The 19,315-nt window shown below is 45.5% G+C and overlaps 1 protein-coding gene across 1 annotated transcript; it reads left to right on the forward strand.

The window, feature by feature from the left end:
* Nucleotides 1-8,253: 8,253 nt before the first annotated feature.
* On the forward strand, nt 8,254-13,791 carry H1-8 (H1.8 linker histone). Its single transcript, XM_086936865.1, has 5 exons — nt 8,254-8,443; nt 10,023-10,303; nt 10,712-10,853; nt 12,032-12,078; nt 13,500-13,791. Exons 1-5 carry the CDS (start codon nt 8,359-8,361, stop codon nt 13,710-13,712), a joined length of 768 nt encoding a protein of 255 aa, XP_086792991.1. The 5' UTR covers nt 8,254-8,358; the 3' UTR covers nt 13,713-13,791.
* Nucleotides 13,792-19,315: the final 5,524 nt, after the last annotated feature.

Below are 19,315 nucleotides of genomic sequence, written 5' to 3' on the forward strand. Positions count from 1 at the left end.
TTACATCCTGCCCAGGCGAGCGGTGCCCGGCTCGGCCTGGCCTGCCTGCCAAGACGGTATTTTGCCTACAGTTATCTGCTCAGCCTCCGCAAAAAACACATTCCAGTCTAGTGAAATAGGTAAACATATTACCGGCTGCAGAGCAAAGGGTCCTGCCTTCCTGTCTCCATGCAAGTGATTTACTGCACCCGTTACCATGGTAGGCCCATGGCCCCCGTACATTGCATGAAGAACCATATGCACGCATTAGCATTCAGTATTGAACGGCCTCTGCCCGAGAGACCTTTTACTTCAGATAATACATCCTCTAAACACAAGATACCAGATATGCTATAGGTGCAGGTCGTTCTGACATCCCAGACACCAGTCTCCTCTACTAGTGCTAAAGTCAAGCCCCCAGCTCTCCCCAGCTACACGTCTACACCACGTCATGCTCAGTTGCGCGCGCATCCGTGGCAAAGGTTTCTGCTGACCCTGCAAACTTTCTCTAAGCATCCACCCACTTGTGACACTTCTCTGACTCATCAAGTGCACGCCTACGTGTACACCCCCTTACACGCCTTCTTTTATGCCAATGTGTTCTTATCTCTCTCTTTTCACTTGTTACGCCTACTGTATTCATTTTAATTGTACTGTTTTACTATATATAATGTGTGATGTTAATAAAATGTTGAATATCCCTTCCTGAACCTTAGTGGTGATGGAACCCGATGTCCAGTGTCTCGAGCCACTTAATTAAAGCCCGTATGACTCTGATACCACGGACTCTGCCTCTCATTTTATTGAGCTATCCTTATGGTCATTTAATGTATAGAAAAATAGTCCCGGTAATTTTATTTACCACAGATGAGTCAAGGCAACGTCCCAAGTCCAGTAATCTGTGATCCCAGGGGAAGTGGTATCCATTTCCTATCTCTATTGCGAGAGGCTCCCTTTACGCAGTGGACTCTCTCAGAGGAGTCTCTGAGACTCCAAGGCCTACCTACTGGATCCTTCCCCAAAAAGGGGAGAGGGAGTGCTTTGGCAAGGGTTGCCATGCCATACCTCAAGTGTGAGCGGCTCCCTTGGCGCAGTGGATTCACTCAGCGGGTTCGCTGAGACTCCAGAGTATAAATATTGGATCTTTCCCCAACAAGGGGAGAAGGAGTGCTTAGTCAATGGGCACAAAGGACAGGGGGGAGGCAGAGTAGCAGGCAAGGGGAGAGAGGATAGGAGCTAGGGAAGAGACAATAAGGAGGAACGAAAAGAAGTCTGCCTAAAGACCGACTGGGTAGGTGACGACCAAGGAGGGAGTCCAAGGCCCATCTCCCCTATAGCTAAACCAAGTAGCTCCATCGGGCATCAGACAAAACAAATAACTCAATTTCTCACACCAACACTATAATAATACTAAACGTATTCTCATGTTTATAGATATCAGTGCTTCTGCAGTGCAGATTAATTTCAACTGTGCAGTTCGGAAGTGTGACAATCCTAGTGTCTCTGTTTCTCTTTCTTGTCCCTTTTCCCCCATCCATTTCCAACATGCATTTTATTAGTGTGTGTTTGGCTTTGGTTTCACAGAAGTGTGAAACCTCTTATCACTCCCACTAGATTCAGGTTAGTGCATCTTGCAACAGTTCCTTGAGTAAAGAGAGAACAATAGCAAACTTAAAGGGGGAGAAAAAGCATCAGAAAAAAAAGTAATAAACTAACCAAGTATGACAAAAGTCAAGGAAAAGCTGGTGTCACCAGCAAAGAGCATAGTATGTTTTTGAGGGAAGCCTTTGGTTCAGCTACATACAAGACCAACTGTGCTTCCACCGCTCAAAGAAGGTGGGAGGTCACAAGACATGGGCTACATGGAAAGTGGAGGGTAAAGAGGAACAGCAACTGGAACTGACTTAGAAGATAAGCTACATATGAGAGAAGAAAGGAAAAAGGCTCAGTTGTGATTTAAGGTATTGGACAGAGGAAAAGAGTCATGGGCTTGTTCAGAGATAATTGACTAAAATATGAAAACAGGTTTCTTTGGCAGCCTTCAAGTGAGACGCACAGGTGCCATAAGCATCCACAACATGAGATAAATAAAAATCTGGTCTGTGCTTACCCCATAGGTTTTCAAAGTGCACATTGAGGGGTGAAGGCAAGTTGATTTAGATGTATAGTAATAGACTTGCGAGGCTTATGTGGAACAAGAGAATTAAGAGAATCAGTAAGAATATTGTAAAGAATATTAAAGACTTGGTTGAGAGTAAACACTGCAAAATAGACAACAGGAGGTAAAGTGTTGCAAACCAAGTCTGTCAGGAGACCTGGAGATATTTAACGTAGGTCCACGTGAGGCAGAAAGGAGAAACAGGAGCAGCAATTGGGGGTGTGAAAAACAGAAGAAAGGAGATAGAAATCAGAAGAATTAAAGCTAAATAAATGTATATGATAAAAGTAGCTCTGTTTTATAATTAAGGCTCCCTGTTTTCCGTTTTTACGGATTTTTACAGATAAATACAGACAGAAAACAATGTGTTTTCTGTCTGCATTTATTTTTAAAAATGGATAAATACAGAAAATTGTGCTTCTTTTAAGTGACTCACTGTGCTGTCTTTCATGAATTATAGGCCGGCAGCTGAGCGGATGGACAGCATGAGTAATTAAAAAACAGGATGAAATTTCTTTAAATAATGGCATAAGTCAACATACATTTAAGGAATAATGCTAGTATTTACCAGTGGATGCTTTGTTATGTAGTATTTAGCAGCTAAAATAACTAAAACACTGCAGACATCAAAGTATAAGTGCACGTTTATCAGTTAAATAGATATGGAAATGTACAGTTTTACAACTTCATTTATATGCAAAAAACAAAAAAATATGGAAATTCAGATAAAATGGCCCAAAAATAAATATGGATAAATACAGACAGAAATGGCCAAAAAATAAATACCATAAAACCGGGAGCCCTATTTATAATAGATGACATAGGTATTATACATGGTTCCCCTCCCCTACCTTCCCTCCCTTTTTTGTTTATCTCCTCCCCCTTCTTTAAATGAATATTGATACATCTATACGTACTGTATTTCATTATTGTTGTTGTAATTCTCACATTCTGATTAGGTATTTTTGCTCATGAATAATTTTCCTGTATTGCCGGTTTTTTATTACTTATTATGAAAAATTTAATAAAATATTTTGAACACAAAAAAATGCTGCACTGGGAAAAAAGCAAAATAAATAATTTTAAGAAATAGTATTGGCAGAACAAGAGAAAAATATTAGATCTAAAGATAAGCTCCAAAGTTATGAGTTTGCCAAATTAGTGAAGAAGATAGTAGCATGAAATAATCTTGTAATGCACATGTAGTGATCTGGCAGCATTATGTTGATTTTTTTTAACTAAAAATGAATGTAAATTGAGGATCAGCCACAGCTGCCTAGTGACCATATGTCATGTGTGAAACTTTACACCAGTCCTGGCTTTCAGTCCATAGCACTCAGTATGTTCAATCAATCAATCAATCAATCAATCAGAACACTTGTAAGGCGCGCTACTTACCCGTGAGGGTCTCAAGGCTACTGCTCGAAGAGCCAGGTCTTAAGTTCTCTTCTGAAGGCGAGTAGGTCTTGGGTCTAACGTAGGTGGGTAGGGAGGGTGTTCCAGGTCTTGGAGGCGAGGTAGGAGAACGATCTGCCACTGGAGGTTGTTCGTTGGATGCGGGGGACATCGGCGAGGGCGAGGCTGGCGGAGCCGAGCTGGCGGGTCGGGGTGTAGAAGTGGAGTCTGCTGTTCAGGTAGGCTGGTCCGCGTTGTGGAGTGCTTATTGGGTGAGGAGCTTGAAGGTGATCCTCTTGTTGACGGGGAGCCAGTGTAGGTCTCTCAGGTGGGGGGTGATATGGCTGTGGCGGGGGACGTTGACGATCAGTCGGGCGGAGACGTTTTGGATGCGTTGTAGTCGTCGTAGGTGTTTGGCTGGGATTCTAGCATAGAGTGCATTGCCGTAGTCCAGTCTGTTGCTGACGAGGGGCTGTGTCACCGTTCTTCTTGTTTCGGTCGGGATCCACTTGTATATCCTGCGGAGCATGCGGAGGGTATTGTAGCAGGAGGAGGAGACTGCGTTGACCTGTTTAGACATGGAAAAGGGAGGAGTCGAGCATGAATCCTAGGGTGCGTGCATGGTCGGTGGGTGTCGGTGCTGTTCCCAGTGTAGTCGGCCACCAGGAGTCGTCCCAGGCTGAGGAGGTGGGTCCGAGGATGAGTACCTCCATCTTGTCAGAGTTCAGCTTCAGACGGCTGTTCTGCATCCAGTCGGCGACGGCCTTCATTCCCTCGTGGAGGTTGGTTTCGGCGGTGTGCGGGTGTTGGGTAATTTGAGCCTATACATACAACAATTGAAACAGATCTACAAGCCCTGAAACTGAAACATGCTGTTGGCTAGAAATACTGGACTTGGCAACAGTTTTGCATGACAGGAAGTCACAGGTCAGCTAAATGAAAGACCCCTCTATTTGGTATCTTCTTGGAGGATCGCCACCTTGAAGTAGTCGAGGGGCTTGCAATCTCAGTGACCTGAAGAGCTATGTTGATGAGAGCTTAGTCTCCTGAAAGGGTTGTCAAAGGTGGACAGGTCAAAGGGTAGAGACCAGACAGAATGTTATCCACTGCTCCTCCATGTTGGGGGCTGAGCACAAGGCTAACAACAGACAAAACATATGTTACTGCAAGGGTCTCTAAAACCTCTGGGTGCCAGGTACTTGGAGATTCTCTGCATGAGTCATACATTATTGGCCGTAGTCAAAACCTAAAGGAAATGACTGACAGGATTGCGGAAGTTCTGAGTGATTATAAAAACAGGGAGCGTCCCAAGAGACTTCTAGATTGTAATTTACCGGAAGTTCTGAGTGCCAAGTGCAAGACCAGAATTGAATTCTGGAATGTATGGATTATGTATGACATAGGAAAGCTGGCTCAAATAACATCAGTGATGAATCACTAAAACCTACACACCTTGGGGTTCAGCAAATGTAGGTAGACCGGTTGTGGCAGAATGAAAACCAGCACAGGAGAGACACTACTGTACTCGGGAAGCGACGATGACCAACATCACAAAAAAGTAACCATCATCCTGAGAAAGGGGACAGGGAAATGCCTAATTGAGTGGAAGCTAGTCAACAGTAGACTCGTGACAGCCAGATTAAACAGCAGACAGATCAGCATCAGTGCTATGATCCTACAAATGAAGCAGAGGAAACAGTCAAGGACATTTCTACAACAGATGCAAGCTGAGCCAAACCATGACCTGAAGATTGTAATGGGAAACCACAGAAAGAAGAAATTGGCTATCAATAACAGAAAAGCTTCTGGCTAACACAACCTTGAAGCAGAAGTGTCCAAGGCAGACCCTGAAACATCAGCTACGACCCTCCAACCACTGTTTACATCGATTTGTAGGGAAAGAAAGTACCAGATAACAAGATTCAAGGCACCATCGTCAAGATTCCAAACAAGGGAGTACTAGACAACTGTATACAGACAAAAAGAGGTAGGAATGTAGATTACACACTTATTAAGTTTAAGTATAATTGTTCTATGTGACACTGAAGGAAGAGATAATACACAAGTTATGTATCCTTCAGAACCAATGATTTTTAAGAGTGTTTGATTTTTTTAGTTTAATTCAATATCTGAATGGTCATACTTATATCCACAGTTATCACTGAAGTGTGTTTTGAATAATCTCTGATTAAAAGGGACGATTACCCACGCCTACAGAATCAAGGTAGGAAAGAAGGGATATATACATTGGATCAAGGGTCCTGAAGAAAGCCATATAGACCCCTTTGAGGGCTAATCAACAGGCTGAAACATGATGACAAGTATGCAGTGAGGAGGGTTGAGGGGCTGCTAAAAAGTCCTGACACCACAATCCCATATTTCTTTTTTAATCCTGTCCGGATAATCCAGGAAGAAAGCATAAAGGGCGAATATATCAGAGTCTGTTTTAGACTTCACAATCTGCACATATTTTTTTTGTATCCCTTTATTATTTCTATGTTTGTATTGTCTTCTCCTTCCCTTTGGTCCACCCCAGGTGCTGGTCTGCGCCGGGGTGTTAGTTAGCAAGCCCAATGATGAAGAGTGCCACAATTTGTGGGTGAGGGCAGTTTTTCCACACAGGGCACATGCAACTTAAACTTAATAAGTGTGTAATCTACATTCCTACCTCTTTTTGTGTGTATACAGTTTCTTCGGGGAAATTGGGGTAGGAATGTTATTCTCTCCCCCCTTTTAGAAGTGTGTTGGAGTATTAAACAACTGTAACAACTGTCATGGAATCAGCCTTTTGTGAATTCTGAGTACAATCCGGGTGAAAATCATTATACAGTGCATTCCTGATGCCATGGACAAACAGTTACGGACAGAATGGACAGGGTTCCGCAAGGACAGAGGGTGTTGATTAGATCCTTACTTTACTCAACATCACAGAGCAGTGCACGGAGTGGCAGAGTCACCCATACAGGTTGGATGGAGAGGCCCCAGCCATGACTGAAGTGTTCACCTACATAGGCAGTAATATCAGACATGATGGAAGAACAGGCAGTGTAATCAAGAGGAGACTGAACAAAGGCTAGGAATGGTATACAACGTTTACCACGCATTTTTTACCACGCACTACACTTACAACGCAGGCATTACCACGCATACCATTACAACGCATTGCGCTGGGGGGGCGCTCTAGGATAGGGAATACGTTTAATTTTATATCCAACACCTTCCCTAGTGTCCACGGGGACTGGAGTTGGAATATAAAATTATACTTACCACTATCCAGCACCTCAAAGCGCTATGCGTTGTGACGGTATGCGTTGTAAATACCGCGTTGTAATGGTATGCGTGGTAATGGTATGCGTGGTAACGTCATACATCCGCTAGGAATACCTTCCGGATGCTGAACAACATGTGGCGGTCATCTCAGTACAACACCAACACCAAGCTGAGGTATTACCAGAGCTGCGTTCTGTCTACACTCTTGTATGGATCAAAATGCCGAGAAATTACAGAAAGCGACATCACCAAACTGTCAATCTTGCACAGCACTAACCTGAGAAGAATCCTGCGCATTTCCTGGTCGCCGACCATCTACAACCAGGAACTGCTTCACCAGATGCAAGCCAGAGAGCATGGGCACCATCATTATGATAAAAAGATGGAGATGGATAGGACACACCATAGGAAGAGAACAAGACTCCAGCACAAGAACAGCTCTCCACTGGACCCCAGAGGGCAAACCGAAGAGAGGCAGGCCAAAGAACACCTGGAGGCGAAATGTGGAAACAGAAACAAAGACCCTGAACCACAGCTGGAGCACCATAAAGAAACTTGCCCAACACAGACAGAAGTGAGGGTCCTAGTCTCTGTCCTACATGCCAGTCGGACCAGTTTGGAGTGCAACAAGGAGTATACGTGCCGCTTAACCAGAGCTGCCAAACTGACCTATGTATACGTGGTATACATGGTTCAGAAAAAAATACCAGCCTTTTGTTCAAGTTCTGCTGTTCTGGAAAGTCAAAGGTGGGGTTGGTGAAAAATAACTGGTGTATAATTCTCAATATTGTTTCACATCATGGTTGTTATCCTTCTGTTTGCTTGAATAATGATTTGGACATAACTCAGGCAGCACTGAATTACTTTGTACGTGATTTCATCATGTTTTAGCGCTTTCAGCTTTATATCTGAAAAGGGAAAGAACACTAGATTTCCATACCTTTCACTGATTATTTTTCACTTGGTTGAGCATGAAGGCTAGGCATGCATGAGTCACCCTAGGCCGCCTTCAGCCTGTCCTGGCCTTTTATGCAGCCACACGGTGCATAATGTGACTGATTATTTACAATTCTAAAAGCTAAACTACAAGTCCCACAGTGCATCCTGATTGACTGGCTGAAAGTGCCACGCATACATTGGGGGTCGCTTAATCTCTTCCACGCAAACCAAAGACAACAGTAACTCGAATTGAAACAAACGTGGTAGTTGCCCTGAGCACATAACATAGAAATATGCCGACCTTATTGTTTTAAGTAAAGTAACTTCAAGAATCATCCTCGAATCCCCGAGTTACGCCCCAGGAGGCCACGCCCTTCGCTCAGACCTCGTGCAGGAGGCGTGACATTTCCAGCGGTACTAATTACTTCTGAGACTCACCTGGTAGCGTTAATTAGCCAGTCGAGGCGGGATAGACTCAGCGTATATAAACCAGAGCCCCGGCCACACTTCACAAGAGCCTTTCTGTGGTGTAAATAATAGTATCCGTCCTGTAAGAGGCTTTATTTTTAATTTTATTTTTCGGTGGGCATTTGTTTTTAGCATCTTTTCTCGGTAAAATGGCTTCTAAGAGGATTGCTGCTGCTGCTGCTGCCGCCTCGGCCGCCGAGCCCGACTCGTCGAAAGCAGTGCCTACTAAACCAGGTGGGGTTTTTCATCTTTTTGTAATATTTTATTTTACACAAACATATATTGGCAGGGTTGAGACTTCAGTGCATATCTTTATACTGTAAAATGTGCTTGTTAAATCGCACGCATAAAAAAAGCTTGTTCACTGTGAATCTGTAAATTAATGGGGTCTGGTTTGCATGTCGCGCTTTTGAAGTGCGTAGTTTTAGAGTTTTGCCAAGTCTGAATATTCTCACCTACTTTTTGGACTAGCAATAAGTTATTTCGGCACAATATATTTTCGCACAAAAAAATACATTATTATGAACATCTTAGTGGATTAAATACCCCAGGAAAAAAACGCGGGGGGGGGGGGGGTCGAGATTAACAGCAAACATGTTTAGAGCGGCTAACTTTGCTCTAATAAAGTGCGCCAGATTTTTTAAACTAGGTACGATTGCTTCATCCTTTAAAGTACTAGTTCTGTTCGGCCTCGAACCCTGGTCTTATGTTCCTTAAAATGGCGGCCTCTTGCAGGTTGTCTGTCTGCGAAGGATCGGTGGTTTCCTGGCACGCGAAGATCCGTTGTCCACGTTAGTGGGTAGATGGGTAGACGGCAGACTGTGAGGCAATGACGCAAAAATAAAAACCCAAGGCTGTGCCGACATTTCCGGTTTGATCTAGAACATGCAGGGTTCTCGAGTGCTGCTGACGTCAGCTGTCCCCTATATAAATATATATACCAACATTTTAGGACAGGGACTTGCGGGATTTCAAATAAAAAATCGGGAAAATGAGAATTCCCCATTGACTTCTAATGTAGAAAATGCAATTTCAGGCGGGAGACAGCTAACCATTTTTTGCTTGAAAAATCGGTAGTCTCCCGCCTGAATCGTGTCGTGTATATTGGGGTGTGTTATTTTTTTTATTTTTTATATATATATATTATATCCTGTACCCTGAGCGTGTACGATTCCCTGCCTTGTTTACCTGCCCACAATTATGTAGACTCTTTAATTGCCTAATAACCCCCACTCCCCCATTATTTTCAAGCCAACGAGAAGGGTACTTGCGCGTATATGCTGTTTTTTTGCTTCTATACTGTTGATACTTCCTTCTCTCCAAGGGAATGGAGACTACTTTCTCTGACCCTCCCGCTTAGATGTTACTCATACATGCTGACAGCACTATTGAAGCCATGGACCCCTGCTTCCACAGTACTCATTTAATCTCAGCCAGGGCCCCTTTGTATACAAACATACATGTCTTGGGCCAGCATAAGTGTCTACCATGTAAGACACCAATGCCTGGCTCTGGCCTGAGACCCATATTTTGCTAAATTGCCCTACTGTGCATTTTACGGGTGTCTTCTAATGCCTTATGATAGAGGTGGTTCTCTTTATTTGCATTTCAGTTTTTCAAGTAGTTCAACAGTTCAGTCAATATATTAATTCGCAGGGAAACTTTTTTTTTTGTTTTTTTTTTTTTTTTTTTTGGTAGCAATCCATTGTATGATCTGTTCATATGTAGCTTTTAAACAGTGCTGCTCTTAACCACATTCTTGGCATGCTTTGTCACCCTAAAATGTGAGTAACGTTTGCTTTTGCATCAACAGCTGCCGAGGTGAAAGCTAAAGTCCTCAAAGTACCAAAAGCAACAGATGCTCCTCTTCACCCCTCGACCTTGAGCATGGTACTGGAAGCCCTGAGGAAGAACACCGACCGCAAAGGTGCGACGGTGCCTTCCATCCGTACCTACATCCTCACCACCTACCCGTCTGTGGACTCCGTGCGGCTCCGGGTACTGCTGAGGCGAGCGCTGGGGAAGGGCATAGAGCAGGGCCTCCTGATGAGACCGACCAACTCTACAGCGAAAGGTGCCACAGGAAGGTTCAAGGTGAGCCCATGACTGGATCACTCCCCCGTTAAAGGATAGAACGGTGATCCTTGCTGAACTAGGTTGGGGTTCTTCTTTCAGCGTGTTTTGGGTTAGCAGTGCAACTGATGCAAGCCCAGCTTGTAGTCCGTAACCATGGAGGGTAGTAGTTTGTTCTTGGCCTGTAACAAGGTGATAAAGTGAGACCTTTAGGAGCCACTAGTCACATACTCTAGACTCTACCTGGTTGCCCTTCCTTCACTTTATGCATTGGCATTACCTTCATAACTTTGAACTAGTCCTGGTAGAATTGTGACTCCTCCAGCCTGGTCTTACAATAACATTGTTTGTGTTTGTGCTGGCCTGCCCCTAAACTAGGCAACATCTGTGCAAAAAGTAACCAGTAGTTTTTTTTTATATACCCTGTAGCTGGCACCAGCCAGACCGAAAACTCTGAAGAAGGTATCTGAGAACAGTGACCCAAATGGAGAACCGGTGCCCAAAGCCAAGAAAGTTGTGTCCAGGAAACCTAAAACTGCCGGAGCAGCTGCTAAGAAGCCAAAAGCACCTGGTAAGTCTTCACCCACCAATTGGACGTTTGAGGAGTTTGCACTTGCTGAATCCTTAAAACTAAGCGTTCACCTTACAAGTTTCATATTAGATTCCGGTCTCTTCTTTCCCTTACTGGAACCTCACTGAGTCCTAAGTGCAGTGCTGGCAGCTTTCAGCATGGTAATTGTTGGTGTAAACTCAGTCACACACGTTTAGAAACTCTTGGAGGTGGTGAATGGGAATTGCAGAGCAGGGTGTGCGTATGTTGGAGTCAGGGTGGTGGTGGTTAACTTGGTTTCAGCTTACAATGTAATCTGGTATACTGGATGTGTTGATGGCATTAGAAAATGTGTTATGCACTTATTTTGTAAAATACATTTGGCAATTTGGTCTCTTGCTGTTTCCAATCTCTTAATCTGATGTCAATGTTACCCCAGTTGTAAATGTTTACGCAGATGTACATAAACTTACTTTACAGTTGTGTGGTGGCTTGTTCCCACCTCGTAATCCTGTTCAGGCTCAGTTTGTGCGCCCTGTTTTTAAAGTCTAGGGCTGCATCTGTAAGATACCTGAGCTCTATAAATTGGCTTGGGTGAAGGAGGTAGACCTGGCTCCAGTTTAATTTCTAAAAGATTTTGGCGTCTTTCTTTGACGTCTATTCCCAAACTTCCTCCTTTCACACTTCAGTTACCAGTTTTTCTTCACCAGAGCATGGTTTAAAATGCCATCTTTCATGGCCTGATTACTTATGTTAGATTTCACTTCTGCAGCTACCTTCCTCCTCCTTCATTACATAATCGGGTGGAACACATCACTAGGTAAAGGTTGGGATGAGGAAGTGGCCCTATGTGGTAATGGCACATCGGATGCTGAGACACCATAAGTTTTGTTGCCCTTTCAGAAAGGGATTCTGATCCATAGTTACTGAAAGGACTCCTGGGTATGCTGAGTCGTGCCAATATAGGTCCATCCCTAAAGTCTGTTTTTATTCTCTTGTAGTTTTGACCCTTTTAAGTGTTTATGCCTCACTTAATTCAGGCAACGTAGCGGTACTTGGACTCCAGCTGCTATTATGAAGTGGTTCATTTTTTTTAAATCTCGTTAGTGCGATCTGTTGCTGCTGCATAAAATCCTACTTGTGATCTGTTGTACTGTAACATGCTACAGCACCTACAAAGCTGTATTTGTCTTCTGCAGGTGATGCGGCTAAGAAGGCTGCGAAAAAAGTGGCTGCCAGCAGTAAAGTAAGTTACTTTTAGCTTTCATCTTGCACTAGCCAGAGGCTGATTTATGCTTGATGTAAACTCTGCACTGAGGCTTACTTTGTACCCTTTTACAGGAAGGGGGTACTGAAGTACAGCAAGTTCTACAACTAGCTGTATTTGCAATTTGGTGGTTTCAACGAAGGGAGGACCCTAAGCTGGTTTACAACCGGTCTCCGCTCTGCTTCTGGCATTGTAAACTGCATTACAGTGGAGCAAACTAGATAACGAGCTGAGACCATATTACAATATTGCCTGGTGGCCAAATGTATTGAGCTTTGTAGCAATGGCATTGTGTGTAAAGACTGGACTTAAATTTGGAGCAAATGACCCTTGTTGTGAGTGGAGGAGCTAGTTTTCCCGTGTGCATGTGCACTATTCACATGCAGTTCTCAAGGGTGCTTGAAGTGGTATGGCTGCTGAGTTCCAGCTTGGAGCAGAACCATGCTACCTGAACACTCATACCTTCATGCTACTGTAACTTTGGGGTTTAATCGTTTACTTCAGAAGCCCTAGAGCCAGAATAGAGGTGCAGGCACTTAAAGCCTACAAGTCCTTGCACTGTGTCCTCACCATAGAACAGTGACCCTTTTAAGTACGGGGAAGCCAGTTGGCAAGATTTTTCTTCGCTCCAGGGAAATCACTTCAACATTTCTTTATCTGGTCAAATGTCTTACTGGCTTTGACACACATCATTAACTGAGCATAGATGTGGGCAGGCTATGTGCATGCCTGTTGGAACAAATTTCAACAGCCGAAGTAGTGTTTGATTCAATGGGTTCCTGAGTTTGCTTTCTAAAACCGTCCTTATTGAGCTCTTGGTGTTCTGGTGCTAGTTCAAATTGTGAACACTTGTGCCGAAGGCATAGATCATTCGAGATGTACTAATGCGAGGAGATGCAGTGATGTGACTAGCTGTCACTTTGTGGTTTATGGAATCAACATTCCTGTTAAAGACCATAGATGTGGGGCACTTAGTAACCACCTTGTATACATCCACACTTTATCAGATGTAGGTGTTTGATATTGAAATTCGTCCTTAAAGGGGGGCATTGGTGACGAAGGGTACAGGTTCTGGTCACTGAATTAGGTAGTCCTTGATTAGTTCTCTTATTTATTGAGTTCATAGGAATTGCAAACCTCCAGAGTATTGCAAAAAATAAGATCGCCTCAAGTTAACTAGCAAAATGCAAATGCTAATGCTAAACTATCAAATATAAATTAATGTTTCAGAATATTCAACCATAAAGTCAGTGCATACAACTTTGGATTGTTAGTGCCGGTCATGTTTATTTGTAAAGCTCTTGAACAATCCCAGGAGTCTGGTGCTACACAACTGCTGATACATGCTTTGTATGCACTCTACTAGTAAGCATTTAAATAATGTTATACTTCTCCCACAGGGTGAGGCTGCTGTTCCTAAAGCAAAGGTGGACTCTGACAAAGCTAGCAAAATTCCAGCCAAAAAGCCCAAGGAGAAGGTGGCTGCCAAAGTGGCAACCAAGGAAAAGACCAGTGAAAAGAAGGGGGAACCAGCAGCAAAGGCTGCACCCACAAGCAAAGACAACACAGATAAGGACTCTGCCAAAACTACCGCCAAGCGTGGCAAGAAATAGTTGTGAAACCATGTTGGTTATTTTAATTTATTATAATACAAATTATTTTTACTATTCAATAAAGGTTCTGTTAACTTAACCAGAATGCTGACTTTTACTTACTTCACATTTTGTAGCTTTTGGTTGCTTTTATTTTGTTCCGTCACCATTACTACTATCAATATACTTATGAAGCCTCAATATTCTCCTGCCCTGACCCACTGCATTCTAGAAATGGAGTCTACACTTGCCACAGTGATTACATGGAGTATGCTTGTAGTCTACGTAACCTGAATGTGTAATCTTGGCTAGTTGTATGCATCTGGGATATGGACAAATGCAACCTAGATTAGCAGGACTGGTTAGTGGGTTAGGTAGTTATTGGTTAAGAGCATTACCATCTAGAGCGGACTTGTAGTTGAGCTTCGGACAGACTAATCACATGGGGTGGGATGGCAGAAATTGTCAAAGGCTTAATGCAGGGTTCTCCAAAGCTAATCCTGGAGGGCTGGATCCATGGCAGATTTTTAAGACCACCACACTTGTCTAAATGGGATATACTAAAAATCTGGCATGGATCCAGCCCTTTAGGACAGTTTGGAGATCCATGGTCTAAGCAACAGATGCTTATTAGATCGTCCTCTCACGTAAAGTGAGGAAGTAGTGTGGGTCTACAAAATAAATTGATACTTGTATAGCGCACTACTCACTGCAAGGGTCTCAAGGTGCTTGTACGAATACCGCTGTGGAACCCATCCTGGCTTTCCCTGTGAGGCGTCCACTCCTGGGCACCCCCAAGGTGGAGGCCAGTCATCCTTAGCATTGTGGGGGCCGTTGTGGAGATTAAGCAAGCTATTGCCCAGAGTTGCAGAGTGGGACTCCATGATTGGAATAGGCACCAAGGTGAGAATTATCAGGTCCGTGAAATTTTTGAGCCCCGAGGCGGGGAATTGAACGCTGGTCCCGGGCTAGACCTCTGCATCAGGGTCTGCCGCTCTAACCATTGAGCCATACTTGTCCTCTCCACAAAATGAGTAATAAGTGTCATGTCTTGTGATGACTTAAAACATGGTCAAGGCGATACAGTAGTCTTGCTGCAGCAGGTGACTAGTGAAGACGATTGATATGAAGATTAAAATATGAAGCTAAAGGACCTAGTTAATACGCCAGCAACTGGTAGGAGGGATGAGAAGTCTTAAAGGCCAGGGGCTATTGAATTCTACACGTCGAAGCCTTGGGTAGAGCTGTAGCATGGCTGGCAAGTAAGCCCTCTAGGGAGAGGGGAAGGAGGCTAAATTTGCTGCCATTGGTTGGAACAATCTCCTCTGCAGCAGGTATCGCTCTTGATTCAATGGGAGTAAATGCTTCTACAGGACAAAGACCTCCTTTTGTAAATTCTAGTGAGTTCTCAAACTGAATACGCCTGTCCGTCTCACCTGTGGTGTGATTGGGCTTGTGCACCTGCTCAAATGGAAGCTGACCATGGCTCTTGCAGTAGGAGTGACTGTATTTGCCGGTGGGTGAATACTGGTGCCCTTCGCAGGGTATTTCTGTGTAACTTGTGAATTAAAGAGGTAGCTGAACTTGGGTGGCTTCTAGTATTGGATGTGGGTGTTGCCGTTATTTACAACCGCACCCTGTGTTATATCTTGAAATGTGCACCTGTCGTATCTTCCAGCTCTGTGGCATTTCATGATGTACGTTTTACTCTGAACAGTGGTCAAGCTTGATTGGATGAAGTTAAAAGTATTTGGATCATTGTTGGATGGTAACTCTCCCTGAGTGGGAGAGATTGGTGGGTAGTTAGTGACCACGTGGAGGGACACTATAAATGGTCTATTTTAATAGACCAAAATGGCCATATTGACCTACTTAAATACTGTAGTAAATGCAATCTTGCCTCGTGGATGGATGAGGGCTGCTGTCTTCGAACTAGAAGGCATTCAGAGGTTGCAATTTCCTGGGGCACAAGCTGCAGGGGAGCCATAGTTTGCTTCTCAGATGCGAATTAAATGACCAACTGTAGCTGGAAGTGGTGTTAGGGTCGTGATTGATAATGGCATGGTCACCCAATTGGATTTATAGCGGTAAATGCCTTACAACAGGCTAGGAAGAGCCGTCTCCTTTTTTGGTGTCTGCCAGATCATCCGCCAAGCCCGCACTTAGGAAGCTGCACTGGCTCCCTATTAGGGAAAGGGTCACTTTTAAGGCCCTTTGTCTTACCCACAAGGTTCTCCACAACACCGGCCCTCCCATACTTGACAACTGTATCAGCCCCTATAGACCCCCGAGAGCGCTTTGCTCGGAGCATGGAAACCTCATTACGATCCCCAAGGTGAAAAAGGCCCGCATAGGTGGCCGCCGCTTCTCGGTCAACACTGGAAAGAAGTGGAATGCACTCCCTTTGAGCCTCAGAACAGAACCCAACCTCCTCCGGTTCAGAAAAGCACTTAAAACTCTACTCTTCCCCTAAAACTGGCACTTCTCCTGACTACACCCCTTCGTGAGTAACAAGGTTCAGCGCTGGGATACCCAATGGGTGACTACGCGCTCTACAAAACTATAAAATAAAGTTTTTAGTTCGCCTCTTCTGAGCATAGGGCTCACATGCACGCTGCTCTACATATTGCTTTTATTCTACCTGGCAGGAAACAGTCAGACCATCTCGGTCTGGACCACACGTGTTCAGACTGCTCAAGCCCTGCCATGCTTCCCTTAACCATGCATATGCCGTAACCACACTTATGCATGTTTAAGGCAGTGTGCCGTTTAGCTGCTTCGAAGACTGAAGCAGGAAGACTGAAGTGGGGCTGAGGTGGTAGCTTTTAAGGCTGGGAGGGTGTTGGGGTAGATTTTAGGGCAGGTCAAGGGATCAGTAGCTTAAGGGACAGCGCAAGGGGAGTCTGGACCGTTCTCCTGCGTCACCTGCAAATTCAGCGGCACCGACAACATCTCCGCTACGACCACACCACAGATTCCCGACCCCCAACCACCTACAATGCATCCTTCTCAACACCCGATCAGTCCACAGGCACGCCATTGACCTTTGGAACCTACTAGACACCATCTCTCCCGACGTCGCCTTCCTAACGGAAACATGGATGAACGCTTCCTCCGCCCCTGACATCGCCATCGCTATCCCTGATGACTATAAGATCACACGCAAGGACCGCACCGACCATACAGGAGGAGGAATCGCTATCGTCCATAAGAAATCTATCCGCATCTCAACCAGCTCTGACGCCAACCTCGCCAACTCCGAACACCTTCACTTCCAGATCCACATCGACCCCAAGACCACACTCAGAGGCACCCTCCTCTACAGACCACCAGGACCCCGCGCAAAATTCAGTGAAGACATCACGGACTTCATCACCCCACACGCGCTCCCCTCCAAAGACTACATCCTCCTGGGAGACCTCAACTTCCACCTTGAAAAGATCAACGACCACAACACCGCCACCCTCTTAGACAACCTCGCCAACCTCGGACTTAACCAACTGGTCACTTCCCCCACCCACATCGCAGGTCACACACTCGACCCCATCTTCACCTCCAGCAACCATGTCTCCTTCAGCCACACTACGGATCTCCTCTGGACTGACCACAGCTGCGTTCACTTCACCTACAACAAGCCGAAACCCATCATCCACCTCCAACCTACTCTACAAAGAAACTGGAACAAAATCACCACGGATCAGATCTCCACATCGCTCCTTCGAACCTCCCCGGCCCTCTCTTCTAACGCCAACGAAGCCGCCTCCAACCTCACCCTTTGGTTAACCAACACCGCCGACACCTTAGCACCACTGAAAAAACGTCATCACAAACTTGGCAACAAGAAGGCCTCATGGTTCAACGATGACCTCAAGAAGTCCAAGAAACTGTGCCGCTCCCTTGAAAAAGCCTGGAAAAAAGACCCATCCACCAGCAACAAGGACGCCTTCAAAAGCGCCACCCGCACCCACCACCAACTAATCCGAAAGGCCAAGAAAACAGCATTCAAGGATCGACTTGACGACAACGCCCACAACAGCAAGGAACTTTTCAACATCGTCAAGGAATTTTCCAACCCCTCGGCCAACTCCAACGACATCACCCCCTCTCAAGCCCTCTGCGACTCCCTAGCCTCATTCTTCCACAACAAGATCGCTGACATCCACAACAGCTTTGACAACCAACCCGGAAGCCAACCCACCCTACCATCTGCTGACCATCTTCCCCCCGTAAACACCCTTAACGACTGGAAGCCAATCTCCACTGAGGACACCATCCGCCTGATGAATTCCATCCACTCCGGATCCCCCACAGACCCATGCCCTCACCACATCTTCAACAAAGCAGACTCTGTCATAGCTCCGCACCTCCGAGACGTCATCAACTGCTCCTTCAACTCCGCTACCTTCCCAGAAGACTGGAAACACGCTGAACTCACCGCCCTTCTGAAAAAACCAACAGCGGACCCCACCGAACTCAAACTACCGCCCCATCTCACTTCTTCCATTCCCGGCCAAAGTCATCGAGAAAGCCGTCAACAACCAGCTCGCCGCCTTCCTCGAAGCCAACAAATCACTGGACCCCTCACAATCTGGCTTCCGAGCCAAACACAGCACTGAGACCGCCCTCATCGCAGCAACAGACGACATTCGAACTCTACTGGACAATGGAGACACAGTCGCCCTCATCCTCCTCGACCTCTCCGCAGCCTTCGATACAGTCTGCCACAGCACCCTTTTACAACGCCTCAGAGACATCGGAATCCAAGGGAAAGCTCTGGAATGGATCACCTCGTTCCTCACCGGAAGAACCCAGAGAGTCCGCCTCCCACCATACAAGTCCGAGCCCTCAGAAATCATCTGCGGCGTACCACAAGGATCCTCACTTAGTCCCACCCTCTTCAACGTATATATGAGCCCCCTTGCGACCATCGCCCGCCAACACAACCTCAACATCATCTCTTACGCGGACGACACTCAACTGATCCTCTCACCAAGGACCCCAGCACCGCCAAAACTAACCTACACGAAGGAATGAAAGAAGTCGCCGAATGGATGAAACAAAGCCGTCTGAAACTGAACTCAGACAAAACAGAAGTCCTCATCTTAGGCACATCCCCCTCTGCATGGGACGACTCCTGGTGGCCGGAAGCCCTTGGAAAAGCACCCATCCCGACAAACCACGCACGGAACCTTGGCGTCATCCTGGATTCTTCACTCTCAATGAACAGACAAGTCAGCGCCGTATCCTCTTCCTGCTTTAACATTCTTCGCATGCTCAGAAAAACATTTCGCTGGATCCCCTCCGAAACAAGGAAAACAGTCACCCACGCTCTAGTCACGAGCCGACTAGACTACGGAAACACCCTCTACGCAGGTACCACCGCTAAACTCCAGAAGAAACTACAACGAATCCAAAACGCCTCAGCCTGACTCATATTAGACATCCCACGCAACGAACACATTTCTGGTCACCTTAAAGACCTCCACTGGCTACCCGTCAATAAGAGGATCACTTTCCGACTGCTTACCCACGCACACAAATCACTCTACGACATCGGACCAGATTGCCTCAACTCTCGACTGTCCTTCTACACCCCCTCCCGCCAACTCCGCTCTTCCAGCCAA

The sequence above is a fragment of the Lissotriton vulgaris genome, chromosome 9 (genome assembly GCF_964263255.1).
Source record: "Lissotriton vulgaris chromosome 9, aLisVul1.2, whole genome shotgun sequence".
NCBI classification, from domain to species: domain Eukaryota; kingdom Metazoa; phylum Chordata; class Amphibia; order Caudata; family Salamandridae; genus Lissotriton; species Lissotriton vulgaris.